At 41.3% G+C, this 14,290-nt stretch overlaps 1 protein-coding gene across 1 annotated transcript in view; it reads left to right on the forward strand.

Moving 5' to 3' along the window:
* The first annotated feature begins 2,861 nt into the window (after positions 1–2,861).
* Positions 2,862–14,290, forward strand: part of LOC137905417 (voltage-dependent T-type calcium channel subunit alpha-1I-like) — a 73,953-nt gene continuing 62,524 nt past the window's right edge. The window contains 1 exon segment of the mRNA XM_068749655.1: positions 2,862–3,100. Within this exon segment, the coding sequence (XP_068605756.1) occupies positions 2,862–3,100 (239 nt within the window).

The following is a 14,290-nucleotide window of genomic DNA, read 5'->3' on the forward strand; positions in this document are numbered from 1 at the left end:
TTTGCTATAAACGGCTCACAAATCACATTAGAAAATTAAAAAAGGCAGCAGACGTAAGCTCATTTGAGCCGAACATTTTGGGCATATAGCAGTCTGGTAAAGAAAGAGGTCGCTTAATCTAAAATCCGGTTCATGGGATCGACTACTGTAGTGTAACCAATTTGCATGTTTTTGGTGAATGGACTGCACTTGTAGCGCTTTTCCACATTTTGCAGTGCCCAAAGCATTTTGGCCTCTCCATTCACTCGCACTCCAGTGGGCAACTGCTGCCATGCAAGGCGCTGCCAGACCCACTGGGAGCAATTTGGGATTTAGTGCCTTACTCAAGGACACTTCGACATGTGGACAGTCAGAGCTGGGATTTGAACCACTGACTTACCAATCACTGGACACACTGGAAACTGAGCCACAGCCGCCCTATGGCTGGAGGAACGGTGCACTCTTCATACATCCTTACATCACCAATATCACATCCAGAATCACAGAGTTATGTGTTTTTAATTTTCTCAGACTTATCATAGGAGTCCTAGCTATGTTCAGATATGCTGAAATTGCAATCTAGATAATTATGTCCTTACTGCATCTCAGAGCGGCTTGCACATTTAAAAAATAATATTATGAATTCCTAATGTCTGACGTTATTAAATCTTGCGTCGTGTACTAGTTTGAGATTAATGGAGATTCTCCATGTGTTTTGGGATGATTCGAAATGTGAAAATTGGTTTGGATTTTAAGACTTTAAGAACGTGTATTTGTATTACATTTAGATATTTACAGAAATTATGGGCTTTTTTTGGATCGCACTCTGGTAAATGTGCAGTCAGAAAAATGGCTTCTTGATGATGACATTTATTTGAACTGATCAGCCAGTGAAATCTTTGAAACGAATGGTGTCACAGATTGATACATTAGCTTATAAGCCTTGATAATGATTAGACAACACTGGAACCACACATCATTTATTTTCTAAGACACTGGTTCTTCATCTCGAGGCTTCAGTTTTGGAGCAAAATCAACCACTCTCTGTGAATTGTAGTCATTAAGTGTGTTCCTTGGGTATTATTACACATCAGATTTTTGATCTCTGTGCAAACACACAGCGAGGACTGAATATAGAGCTTCACAGCTTTTCTTATTTTCAAATTGGCAATATGAAATGAAGAATATGTTGGCCAGACCCCTCACGGATGCACACTATGTTTTCTGCTGTTGTTTTCCATCCAGGCACTTTGTGTGTCTGTCGCAGTGATTGTATGTGGGAGGGGGGAAAGCTAGATTTTCCATGGCTCATCACAGCCTTCAGCTCATAGTGCAGCTAAATGGGTGACTGTATCCGCTACCCCAATTAAGGGTGTTAATGTGTTAGAGTGTGTATGCTGAGAATGTGTGAATTCATTTGTGTGTGTGTGTGAATGCCAGAAATTCCCCTCTGTTTCTCTCTCTCTCTCTGTTTCTCTGCTTCACACAAATGGGACTGATGAAACAGAAATATTATGGCCAGGAAAAGTTTGAGCATACAGAGAAAACTTGTGAGTAATGCCGCACCACACAGCTTCCTATGTGCTCTCCAAAGACGCCTCCTGCTCATGTTTAGCTGCTGGTAGCAGCTGCAGGGAGCGTCAGAACCTAGGGGAATGAAACGGCAGAGTAACTATGAACTTCCAGCCTCCATGGGAAGCGGCCGTCACCGTGGCACAAGTGATTTAAAAGACTGTTTTCCAAAGGCAAAACTTGAACCCTCTTTGGGAGTTTGTATGCATCAATACAGGACGTGGACAGGAATGGATTATTATTGTGTCTTAAAGACTAAGCCAATATGCCAGCGTGCCTCTGATTTCTAGAATCTCCCGTTTTTAACATCTCATCAGAGGATTAGCTTTGGAGCTGTGAGAAACACCAGCTACCAAATTGCCATTGTCCTATTTTGGTCTCTTGTAATGAATAGCCTTTAATATCATTATCCGATGAAAACAAAGTCGGCTCTCCCACTGGTACCTAATCCTACTGTAGAATGCATTGTAAGCAAACGTGTTTACTCATATACACATGCACACATGAAGCATAAAATAAATGTAACCTGTGCGTGATTCACGTACGTAAATATTCCGTTAGTGAAGATTAGCATTCACTTCTCATTGCACCTTTTAAAATAAGCATGGGGCTGTCTCCTCACATAAATCCATGCATTACTGAGAGCCAGTACGGCCAGAATGATAACTCTTTAGTGATGCATGCTTCTTATGGCTGCCAGTTAAGTTACTAGCCCAGTATGTTATTCCAAACGCGCTTTGGCTGCTAACGGTTGACTTGCTTGCGAGATGCTTGGATGCATGTTTTGTCATTCTGACTTTCTCTTGCTCTTCTTTGATCAAATATTATACTTTTGGTTGGTTTCGAAATGTGGTTTTACATAAATCCCTATATGGAAAGACCATTCTATGTATATTTTCTTCATATAAAAGCACAACACTCTACTGTAACAAAGCTAAATGAGTCATTGGTAAATGACAGTGAATTACGCTCTGCTGATTTATTCTTTGTGTTTCTTTGATTGTGAGAGATGATTTGCAGGGCAAAGAACTACCAAACCCTTCTGGGTTGTGGAGAACACATCTCGTGATGTTATGTTACTTATAAGCTCTGTGGGAGATGCTGCAGCATAAAGTCCATCGAGTCCAATCAGACTTTAATGAAATAAATGCATGCAATTATAAAGATTTTGCTGCAGTGCAAAATACTGTTTGTTAATTAAATGATAATTTGCACAAAACCTCTGAGACGTGTAATAAATCATGTGTAGATATTTGATTCCCCTAATTCCAGTCTGATCTCATTGTCTTTCAGATTTCGGCCGGGTTACCATGACGAGTGAGGAGTGTCCTGTGCCGCTGGGGAGCATTTCCACAGCAGGGACTGAGGAATACGGTTCGCCGCATATTGATGACATCATTGAGGAAGCGGGTCAAGGTGATGGCGTCAGTATCGGCAGTGACCTGAGCACCCTTGTGGTGCCGTTCCCAGAGCTGGCGCCTGTGGTCTTCTTCTGCCTTAAGCAGACTACCTTCCCTCGCAACCTGTGCATCCGGATGGTTTCCAGCCCATATCCTTTTATTCACCGGCAGGACGGACTCCCTTAACCTTTAAGATAACCTATTCTTCACCACGCCACCTTTTCCATCCTCTCTAACCCTTATTATCCAGCTTTATCGTGTCGCCTCAAAATGCAAGTTCAATTTCAAAGATGAAACTGCCCTGATGCGATCCGTTTTAGATGACAACTGTTTAACATCTGCGCCACCATTTCACTCAACGCGCTTCAGGCATCATTCAGTCCCTGTCATTTCGCCAACCTTTGATCCATTCAGAGCCTTCTCTCTTGTTTTCAATCAGTTGCTTTTGTCACAGTTTATCTTCCTCGGGGTACCTTCTGTCTTTTTTTTGGAATTTGTATTCTCCGGATACACTCTCATCCATCCTGTCTCCCCACCCTCCAATCCACCCTCACCCCCTTTGTCTTGAGGCTTTGCCAGCACAGTCGATCAGACCTCCAAGAATCATCCTATAGTAAGTGCGTTTGACTTGTCTACGCAACACAACTACAACTGCAGTGATGAGCATTGTACGGATTGAACAGTTCTGCATTTGTATCTGCTTGTGTTCATGCTGCTACCTACGCTGAGGGTGGCTGTGGAACGAAAGAAGATCTTTTCTAATTAGGCAGACAAAACCACAGTGGACTGTTTGTGTGTGTGTGTGTGAGTGTGTCTGTGTGTGTAGGTGTGTGTGTTTACTCCATTGGCCTGAAAATGAGGCTTTAAATCATGTAAAACGTCTGATTGGTCAGTTGATGTCAGGTGTTCAGTGGTATTAGATTCTAAATCTCTCTCATCCTGTTGTTCAGGTGATATACGTCATAACATTTTATATGTTTACAATATATATATATATATATATTTAACTTTAAATCGCTCTGAATGATAAAGTAGAGCAGATAATCTGTTCTAATGACAATCATTCTGCAAATGATCTCTGCAATGTGCTTTAAAATTATCATATTTTGGGAGCTGATATAACATTTTGCAACAACGACAAGCATGACGGGAGCTCTCTCAACAATTAATCATGATCTCAGCACCCATGCGGTTCACAGCTGATCGGGCATCTGTTCGCTCAAAGAACTGAAAGGGAAATTCGTGTTTAAATAAAACTTAGAAATTGAGTTGAGTAAGTACTTAAACAAATCCTTTGAAGAGAATTGAATGTTATGAATTGACAAAATCAAAGTTTAAAACTTGAAATACCAGAGCAAGACGGATTGCAGAGAAATATGAGCATGAAAGAGAATGATGAATGAAGTCAGGTTGCGGCTGCGCTAAATGAATCGACTCTGAATGCAAACGCAAAGACAGATTTTTTTTCCTGACAGGAAGCTCGTGAAGCGCGAAAACATCGCTGAAACGTCTTGTAAATGAGGAGTTTGACTTTGTGTTCAACTCGGTGTGAAACAACTGTATTAGAGAGAAACAAACAGAGGGACCAGAGAATCGGGAAGACGGATGGAGAGAGGGCAGGACGTCAGACGGCCAGTGGGCAGTGAGATCTTCTGTTTGCCTTTCAGACTCCATCTTCCTTGCTCTTTGAAGGAAGCGTTTGAAGGCTTTGCAGCATTTGCTAATGGCTCAGCGCTGCTGCTCTCTAAAGGCCCCACTCCACAGGGTAAAAACCTGTCCTGTGGAGTGCACACTGAAAACACGCTCTGGATCCTAATTCACATCGCCAGAGCTTCTATTGCAAGTGGTCGTGTGTCTGTCTCTCTCTGTGTGTGTGTGTGTGTGTGTGCATGAGAGGTGGTGGGAGAAAAAATATGAAGCGACTGTGAGAAAAGAGAGTGGGATGGCAGGTTTTGTATGCGCGTGTGTGGGGCTTAGAGTTGTGGTGTCACAACATATTGTGCCCATTTCATTGTGTATTGATCGCAGTAGACTACTATATATATATGACAGAGTGCTTCTGTGCCAAATAAATTAACTCATCACTTTTTTTATGAAGACTTGAGTTGATAAAGTACGGAACCATCGCAACGTTTCTCCACCGTTGAAAAGCGCTTTGCTGGTGGTCGTTGCAGCATGTGCGGTTGTTTCAACATTTCGTTGAAGGTTAATAATCCTGTTCTGCGCACAGCAGCTGTGCAACACACACACACACACACAGACACACACGAAAATGCACCCGGTGATGGACTCCCACGCCTGCCTGCAGCAGAGCACCTGGAGCACTTGTCTATATTACACCCCACACACTTGTTCTTACTCTTCTTATTGTTCTTGGTCTGCAAGGAACACATTCGTACTCTATGGAGTCAATATAATAGTTAAACCCTCTCATTCTTTACAAACACAGTTCACCTCATTCACGTGGATGAAGTATCACAGTTAACTGTTTCAACATATGCACATCATCGGCTGCAGTTTCAGCATTTTTTTTTTACTCATACTGCATTTGAAAAATTACAATATATTACAAAGGATAAATATACAGCTCATTAACGTGTTCTTGTTATATATATATTTTAAAGGTATGCATCCTGTAATTAATGAGCATTTAAAATAATGTTACTCTAAACTGGACAATAGACTCCTCTTTTACTTTTTTGCTTTTTGAATGGCCAATCAAAGTGCTTTACAACAAAATCCAGTATTTACACTCAAGGAAAATCACAGAGCCAATTACTCTACTCATGATTACCTCTTCTTCTGCTGCTTTATATTTCTTATGGCGATAATCACAACCTATATATATATTTCTACATTCGTTTTTTAACCTGTGTTTTTTGACGTTCCAGTGCCACAGCGTTTCATACGGATATATCTGTTTTTATACATAAATGCGGTATGAATGTAAAGCTAACATAAGAGCAGTGGAAACGCCACATGCAAGCGACGCATTGCAGCACATTGACTGCTGCTGCTGACTGAATATGATGTTACTGTCATGGTTGAGGTACATTTAAAATGGCCACTGCAGGAGCAGTATCCCATTAAGAAATCAATTATTTGATGCTCATCTTTCCCCTAATTTGTGTGAAATGTGATTGAATCCTGTCCATTGATTTATGAGGATGTGTTTTCTGCTGTTTAAAAATGGAAGGTCATTCTTTACCCTTTAGATATGAACCATATTTTCAGTGGGGAAATGCAGGATAATTACTTGCAATACGCAGCGTTCTAGAAAGAAAATGTGCTTGCATGTGAGTTGTTAGAGGAAGAGCGCTGAGTGATGTATGCTTCTGGGCGCCCTCCTTTGTCTTTCCCTGTAATCATTACAACTGCATGCATTTTACTGTATTTCCCAGCTCCTTCTCCCCTGCTACGTTTTCTTCCCTTGAAATTAGCTTGGTCTCACCACTCTTCCATGATCCTCCCCCTGTCAGTTCTGCTGTCAGTTGCACCATTTTTGAAACGTTCTCCCTCCTTTTTCCTACGAAGAGCTCAAGGCCGGCATGTAACCTTCTCTTCACATCATCTCGCCTTTTCCTCTTCTCCCCTGATTGGCTCCTGTTGTGTTCAAGCAGAGTGACCAGCCTCTGTGGCCCATGATCCTCTCTGGCCCCGACAGCTTGTTATCGCTATGGTGACAGATGGCTGAGGCGTTGCCGTGCCTTGTTCTTAACTACTGCTGGGGATAGAGCACACACCTGGGACACATCAGCGACTCTCTTTCCCTTTGCTCCTTCCTTCTGCCATTCCCTTTTATTTTTCTCACACTTAACTTTTGCTTGTCCTTTCATTTTCTGTAGTTGGGGAAACTTTCAGCGGGGGCGCATAGTGGATTGATTGATTTTTCTTTTGTAATGGCATTTGCTGTGAGGTATGCCACATGATGTTTGCTGATTGGTTGTCGACTGACATTGTGTTCAAGAAGATCAAAAGTCTGTCTTAAATTCAACGCGACGCTCTGTCTTGCCTCTTCTTGTTCTCCTGTCAGTTTTCTGTCATTTCTGTTTTTTTTGTTTCTTTATTACTCACAAATGAAATCACTTCCTCTGTGCATCACCGAACCCCCCCCCCCCCCCCCCTCCCCCCTCTCTCCTTAAGATGTTGTCTCTCCCCAAATTACCATTAATGCCTTCATCTTGTGCGATAACAGGAGTGTTACGCTTATTTTAATGAGCCTCTGCTTCAAATATGAACTGCTGTCCTTTTACCCTGGGGGAAGTCTCCATTTAAAAAGAGGTACAAGCCTTAATTTTCATTTTCCGAACCCCCCTGTTAAGGAAAAATAAACTATATTAAAGACTAATGTGAATGCTTCTAAAATTAGTCCCATTGCTAATGTTAACACTAGTAATGATTCTGATGATTATCACTCTCTAATCACCAGTTGTTGCTCCTACATCTTCCTTTCTCCCCCTCTCTTCTTCTCCCTCAGGTCTATTCTAAACTCCATTAGTGCTTATAGTATGAGAGAGGAGAAGGAGATGAGAGGGGAACAGTTGAGAAGAGATGAAGGACTTAAAATGACTTTAATGACTACTGTAGTACCCTCAGCGCAAATGTCTGACCTGTTTTCACATGCATTTCTCTTTATAGTAGCTATTCTGTGCTGAGCATGTGTTGTTATAACACGGCAGCTTGAAGCGCACGGTTTGCAATTGTTAAAATAAAAATAGGGATGCTACATTATGTTACTTTCTGCATGTCCATTCGTTTTTGTTTACACCAAATTTCAGCCATTTCCAAAGACTTGTTCAATGACCATTGTGAGTCATCTCTTCTCATCGGGCAAGTAGAGGGAAGTTTTCCTGCCCATCCATCATCAAATGATTTTTCATATCATGAATATGATATCATGTGAATTTCGAAGGAAGCTTCATCCAATTCGTCTTCACTGGCAAGCAGCTTAGCACCAATTCCGTCATGGAAATGGTCAATCAGAAACCACCCTCTGCCCAAGATATGCTTATTATCTACCGTATTTAGATTGATCAGAAATGACATTTATTGTGGTATAAACAATTGTGGTCTCAACAGTCAGACTATGCGGTCCTGGACAGACCTTATTTCTCATGAGTGATATTTTATCGTTCATGCTGGAACAAATCAGGGTATTTGATGACTTATATGTTTTAAATGCTTTCGCCGTCCTTTTCTACAATACGTTCACGTATTATGTGCACGAACACAATCAGGATCCAGCGCTGCCACGGTCCTCCTCGATTGAATTAATGCAGACACTGTTCTTGAATTGCACGCATGATGAGGTTATTGGTTAGCACAGTGTCACATTCTGGAGGAGAGACATTATCCACCTAACTGCTGGCTCCGTGTTTGGCTGTATACTCAACTGTACAGGATATCTCCTCTCCTAATCCTATTTGTCTGAATTAAGTCAGAGCGGGGTAGATTGCTTTTGGATAAACTCCACAGATAAATGTCAGAAGTATACACGCACACACACACACACGCACGGCATGCTTCCTCTTACATAAAAACAAGCTTTAATCTCTCTTTTTTGTTTTCTGCCTGTCATCATTACATTCGTCCTGCTTTATTTTTTTTTTAACTCATAAAAGAATCATGTCTTCCTTTTAATGTCGGCTCAACTCAGATGTATTGCTTTACACAAACTGGGGCTCCTGAAAGAATTTAATAAGTCATTTAATGGCTCCATCACCACTAACTGCAGGGTACATTTTATCCAAGTGAGTGCTTTGTAGTTTGCTATTTCTCATCTATTATCCACAAGTGCTATGTAAATTGTGTGAGTCATTCGGCACTGCAGTGAGTCGTTCTTTGTCTCTGACCCCCCCAAAAAAATCCCCTGAACAGATTTGAGATTTTCAAATGTATCTTTCCTCAAAAAAATATGGGTGCATGAGTGGATCACAATAATGAGCCGTGAACAACTGACCAGCTGCCTGAATAACTTACCGCAGGGACAGGCCTGTTCCTAGTAGAGAACCGGATACTTGTATGAAGGCAAAACAATGTTTAACTCATCATCCATCAATGGAAGGAGGTGATATTTAACCTTTATATTTACCTGCTCCCATTGAATAGCTGCCTCAATGAACCATCTCCAACGGAACCGGACTTGGAACTTGGCATCGTGTTTAATTAGAGTTAGACACCCCAATATTGGATTTCATGCATATCAGGCGACAGCAGCGTTTAACTTCGGTTAATATACAGTTATGTCAAGGCTAATTGTGGGGCAGGGACAAGTCTTGCAGTGTTGCAGCACTTCAGCAGCCAGTGAGCTGCAGACTGTGCCCCGCCCGGGATTGCATTTTTTTTTTTATTTCAGCTCAAGGATGGGAGTTACAAATAAGTAGCATAAAAACGTTAAATAAAGTGAAGGATAAGACCTCTCCCTCCTCCCCACTGAAACAATTTGGTTATCATTAATCTATCGATCGACGATTGTAATCGTCTGATCTTCAGCTGCTTATCCAAATCCGGGTCACAGGTTCATGCTCGGCTGTGTGAAAGGCGGGGCACACCCTGGACAAGTCACCGGTTCATCACAGAAAGACACTCAGGTGGAATCGAACCAAGGACCTTCTTGCTGAGGCAACAGTGTTACCCACAGATTCTGTTTTCTTCTAGTTACTGCCGCATCGTCCACATGAGTAACAATGCCTAATCTTATAAGATAAAATAAATAAATAATAATTTTAAATATCTGTGTTGCTAATCTTCCGTACTACTCCGTGCACTGCTCTGAAAATTCTGGATAGCTCATTCAAACTTTTTCTTTGGATGCGATGCTGACATTTATTAATTGCAATATGGAGCCAGGCCAGCTCTTAGCCTGGGGCCAAAGATTAAAAAAAAAAAAGAAATAGATGCTGCAACTTGCATTTGGCTTCATTTGCTCCCTCAGAACAGAGGGAGCAACCCTGTCTGGCATCATCCCGGAAAACTGGACTAGAACAAAAGCAACAGAGTCTTACATATTATTAGTATGAATATGAATTCTGCAGTTATTACCAGAGGCAGCAGTAAAGACAGCCACAGATAAGAAAAGCAATAATTATTCTACTCCAAATATTCTTGTCTTGTAGAGAGCTAAACTGCCAGCAGACAAGAATTACTAATAAATCAAATGTGACAGCTCACAGTCTGTTCTGTGTAGAATACATTTTGCCTTTTCAGAATACATTCAGCCAAGTGTTGCCTGTGGCCAATGTAATAAAAGCAATGACTAACATGCTCTAAAACACACTTAGACATGTTGGTCTGTATAAAGTGTTGCTGTATATGTATATATTTTTTAATTGCAAACATGCAAAGCAGCACCTCAAACCACACAAACCATAACATTCAAACCAGTTACTTTCATTTTAAAAGTGAATGAGTGACTAAAACCAACTGCACTTTAAATAGGTTAAATAACCTCTGCCTGACGGTGGAGGTTTAAAAGCAGGGCGACATTATTACGTTTTTAAAAAGGAGAGCAAACTACTATTTTGACTTGGCAGTGATTCCAGTCCAATTTTACATGTTTTTTAAAAGAAATGTGAGGACAGCATTCAGTTTGATTGATCATCAGTAGGTTTGAGCAACAGCTCACCCTCTTTCCTTGCAGGCTTCAAGGTTTGCCCTTCAGTAATGATTACTTATGAGCACATTAGCAGAAAAAGAGACTCATTACAATATCAAGGACACCAGCCGATCACGCCGACCTTTGAGCTGTGCGTGTCCTGGCTGTTGTTAGCCCTATGTTCAAGGTATCAAACCGGTCTCTCATGTATGCATCTTTTCCTGGTAGGGATACATGAATGGAGGCCTGGCAGGTTTCACAGAGATAAATCAGTGAACGTCTCTCTATGCCACCAGTATCAGTGCCCTCATTGCATTCAATAGAAAGTGAATGATGTTACAGATGGTGGCGCCACAGTGGTTGCGATGGAAGACTGCCATCCAATGCTTGTCTGCTGAAGAAAAGGAGGCTTACAGCCAAGCCGGTGTTCACCTGGGACACCTCAAATCCCATTTCACATGGGCAACACATGGTGAAATGTCATTTGTTCGGGGCTCTTTGATCATTTTAAGACCGCCAATTTTGTGGAATTTTTTTTAGATGAGCATTAAGGTGAAGGAGAAGCTTGTAACATCTCTCTGAAAGAGATAGAAGAGTAAAAAGGATAAACCAAGAGAGAAGGACGATAGCCCTTGGAGAGAAGGGGGGGAGAGGATGGTGTGAGACTGATGCTTGACAGCTTTCTTAAAAAGACAAGTGCGTGAGGCGGAGATGGTTTGAAGACGAGAGAGAAGATTGTTAGCTCAGTGGCAGAGTGAACTTTTGCCCGGTCCCTGTCAGTACAGAGGAAGACAGAGGACGGGTAGTGTGTGTCCACGAGTTATGTGCATATTATATAAATGTGTATGTGTGTGTGTGTGTGTGTTGTCACCTCTCGACAGTGAGAAGGAACATGGAGTCTCTAATTGCTCTGGTGAATGCAACTTCAGACCTCTTCCACGGGGAGAGGGAGTAACTCTGAGATGGGATTAAAAAAAGACAAAAGGTCTTCGTAAAAGGAAGAGGGACTGAATGATGTGTCAACAGACAGTCTGCAGAAGTCTCTGACAAATAACAGAGATCACATACAAACTAGGTCTGATGTCACAGAAGCAGCATGACTGAGCGAATAAAGCTTGATGATGTTTTAATATTATATTAATATATTAATAAGAACTGAGACTGAAAGAGTGTGACCACTCACGTTTCAACATTGGTTGACTGCTGGTATCTCCAGTTCAAATGAGCTTTGGGATTTAGGTCAGTAAAGTCCATCTTATTACGCGCACATAGACTGCATATAGTAGCTGAGTTGGTAGGTTTCTGCTAAGACTCTACAGCTGTCATGTCACTGAGTCAGAGCCTGAGTCACTGCAACAAGCTCAAATCAAATCATATCATATCATATCAGAGAGAGAGAGGGGGGGGGGGGGGGGGGTAATCCTGCATCTGCATTTTGGTCTGGAAACAACTCGGTATCTCATCACCTCTAATCCGTTCCATTGGTCATCAGTCTTCAAAGTTTGAATGACATTTACCAAGAACATGATCAGATATTTGAAGTATTTAGATAATCATTTTTATATCTACCTCTGTCCTGTCCAACTAGAGTTAGTTAGCAAAAGCTACTAATACGGACCTCTCTCTCGCTCATATACGATTATTGGCAAATAAAACTGCTACTGAAAGGAAGGTTTATCGGAATCCTGTCTTATTGCTGATGTTCTCATTGTTCTTCAGCCTTTAAATTGTGTAATCAATATGTATCCCATAATGAAACATTAAAGCAAATACTTGGATAGAGGACAGACTTGCTGCTGGTGCATGAGTAACTCCTAGGAATGTGCTGAAGTTGCGTCCTTGCCAGGTGTGGACAGGGTCCTTGTCTCTCTCACTTTCATCATTGCTTAACCAATTGTGTTTCTCGCCCTCTCTCGCACCTTCCCTTCTTCTCTCATCATCTTCTGATTTAGTGGTTAGTTTAATATAATAAGTATTAGCGAGGCTGACAGGCAGGTAGCTCTGAGTGGTGACGTGTTGCTTATATATACAAACTGGGATTATCTGTGACAGAAATAAGGAAAGATTGGAATTTGTTTTCTTCTCCTTAGTTTTTCTCATTTGCTGCATGTCTTCCCTTCTGTGTGTCTTTGTGATCAGTCGTCTTTGTGTCCTAGCGTGTTCTTGTATATATTATGCGTGTCCATCCCTGAGCGTGCCAACCTGCAGAGATGTGATCCCACAGGGTGCAGCCACTGCCAGTGCCTATTAATATCATGGAACCAGTTGAGCTGCAATGACTGACCTTGGTTAGCTGGATGTAGCCTGTATTTTATGAAGCTGTCTCTTCTGTGGCTTTCTGGCTTTCCATGCCTTTAAAAGTATTATTTCCATTTTTCTAATATGCATTAGGTTACACCACCAATTCAAAGTTAAACACAATATTTTGGTGAAAACGTTTTTGCGACTGTGGCGTTTAGTTAACTTTAAATCTATAAAGCTTGTTAAAATATCTGTTTATCCCCCCCCCCCACCTGCATCGGATTATTCAAACATGATGGCCCACAAATGACTGCTTTTTAAATTCTGTATTGTGTTAACAATATTTGATGATAATGAAAGTTATAAGCACGGCCTGTCTCTCAGCTGCCCCGGCGTTAAACTCGTGTGAAGGGAGGATGTAGAAAAATGGATTAGGTTTATTCCAAGAATGACATTGCTGCTATTTAAGGAGAGGAGAAAGTTCCCTTGTTCCTCCATCCTCCGTTTTGTGTCACAGTGTTATGAGTTTTTTGACACTCCGTATTGCCATTTCTGAAAATAGACTGTAAGATTAAAGAGGAACCCTGTGTTGTTTTCATGGGAAATGAGTGGCAAATGGTGAACACGCCTCTGCGTTTATTTCTATCTTGGAGTTCCTTGATTTGTTTAAATGTTCTTTAAGCAGACAGCATCATATTGACAATAAAATAATAATTACATACCTTTTATGTTGACATTATTTGATCAGGCCCACTATCCATTATGAACATGCCATTTAATAATTATTAGTGTAGTGACGTAGGCCCGTTTCTAGTTTTCTGCTGTGTTTTCCAGTTCAGCTACTCTGCTTCATATAGTCCTTCTCTTTGAGGTTAATTACCACCCAGATTGATGGCTGAGGAAAGCAACTTGCTGAATTCCTACATCACGGCCTCGTGTCCCCCACCTGTCACTATATCGATAAATGTACCGATCCATAATGTGCAGTCTTATATTTTGGGAGGCAAGCCCACGTTTTTTAAGACCAGTTTGTTTTACTTAGCACTCTGGCAGATGGATTTGGCCGCTGCTCTCATCATGCCCTTCACAAGTAGACTGATTATTAGACCCGTTAAAATGAAAGGGGTGGCCATTTGACTGTTGGGATGAAAATGAGCATCAAGGTTGGCAATTGCGGAGAAGGTTGGAAGCACAATAAATATAAGTTATGAGAGTTGGAAACAGTATGCATTAGCTATTGCCGTAGCTAAACTAGGTTAATCCATCCACCCATTTCCTTGTAGAAGAGACGACATCAATCGTCTGCAGCCGCTTTATCCGCCTTGAGGATGGCGGTTGTTGCGTATCAATAGGACACTACGGGCGAGAGGAGGGGTACATAAGAAATACATGTTTTTTTATCAAAGATCTTTTCAAAACTTTGATACTTGCCAAAAATGACCCGTTGCGTTTAAGTACTTTATTTATCCTATGAGCGCTTCGCAACAAGTTTTTTTTTTTTTCA

Source organism: Brachionichthys hirsutus, chromosome 16 (genome assembly GCF_040956055.1).
Source record: "Brachionichthys hirsutus isolate HB-005 chromosome 16, CSIRO-AGI_Bhir_v1, whole genome shotgun sequence".
In the NCBI taxonomy this organism is placed as follows: domain Eukaryota; kingdom Metazoa; phylum Chordata; class Actinopteri; order Lophiiformes; family Brachionichthyidae; genus Brachionichthys; species Brachionichthys hirsutus.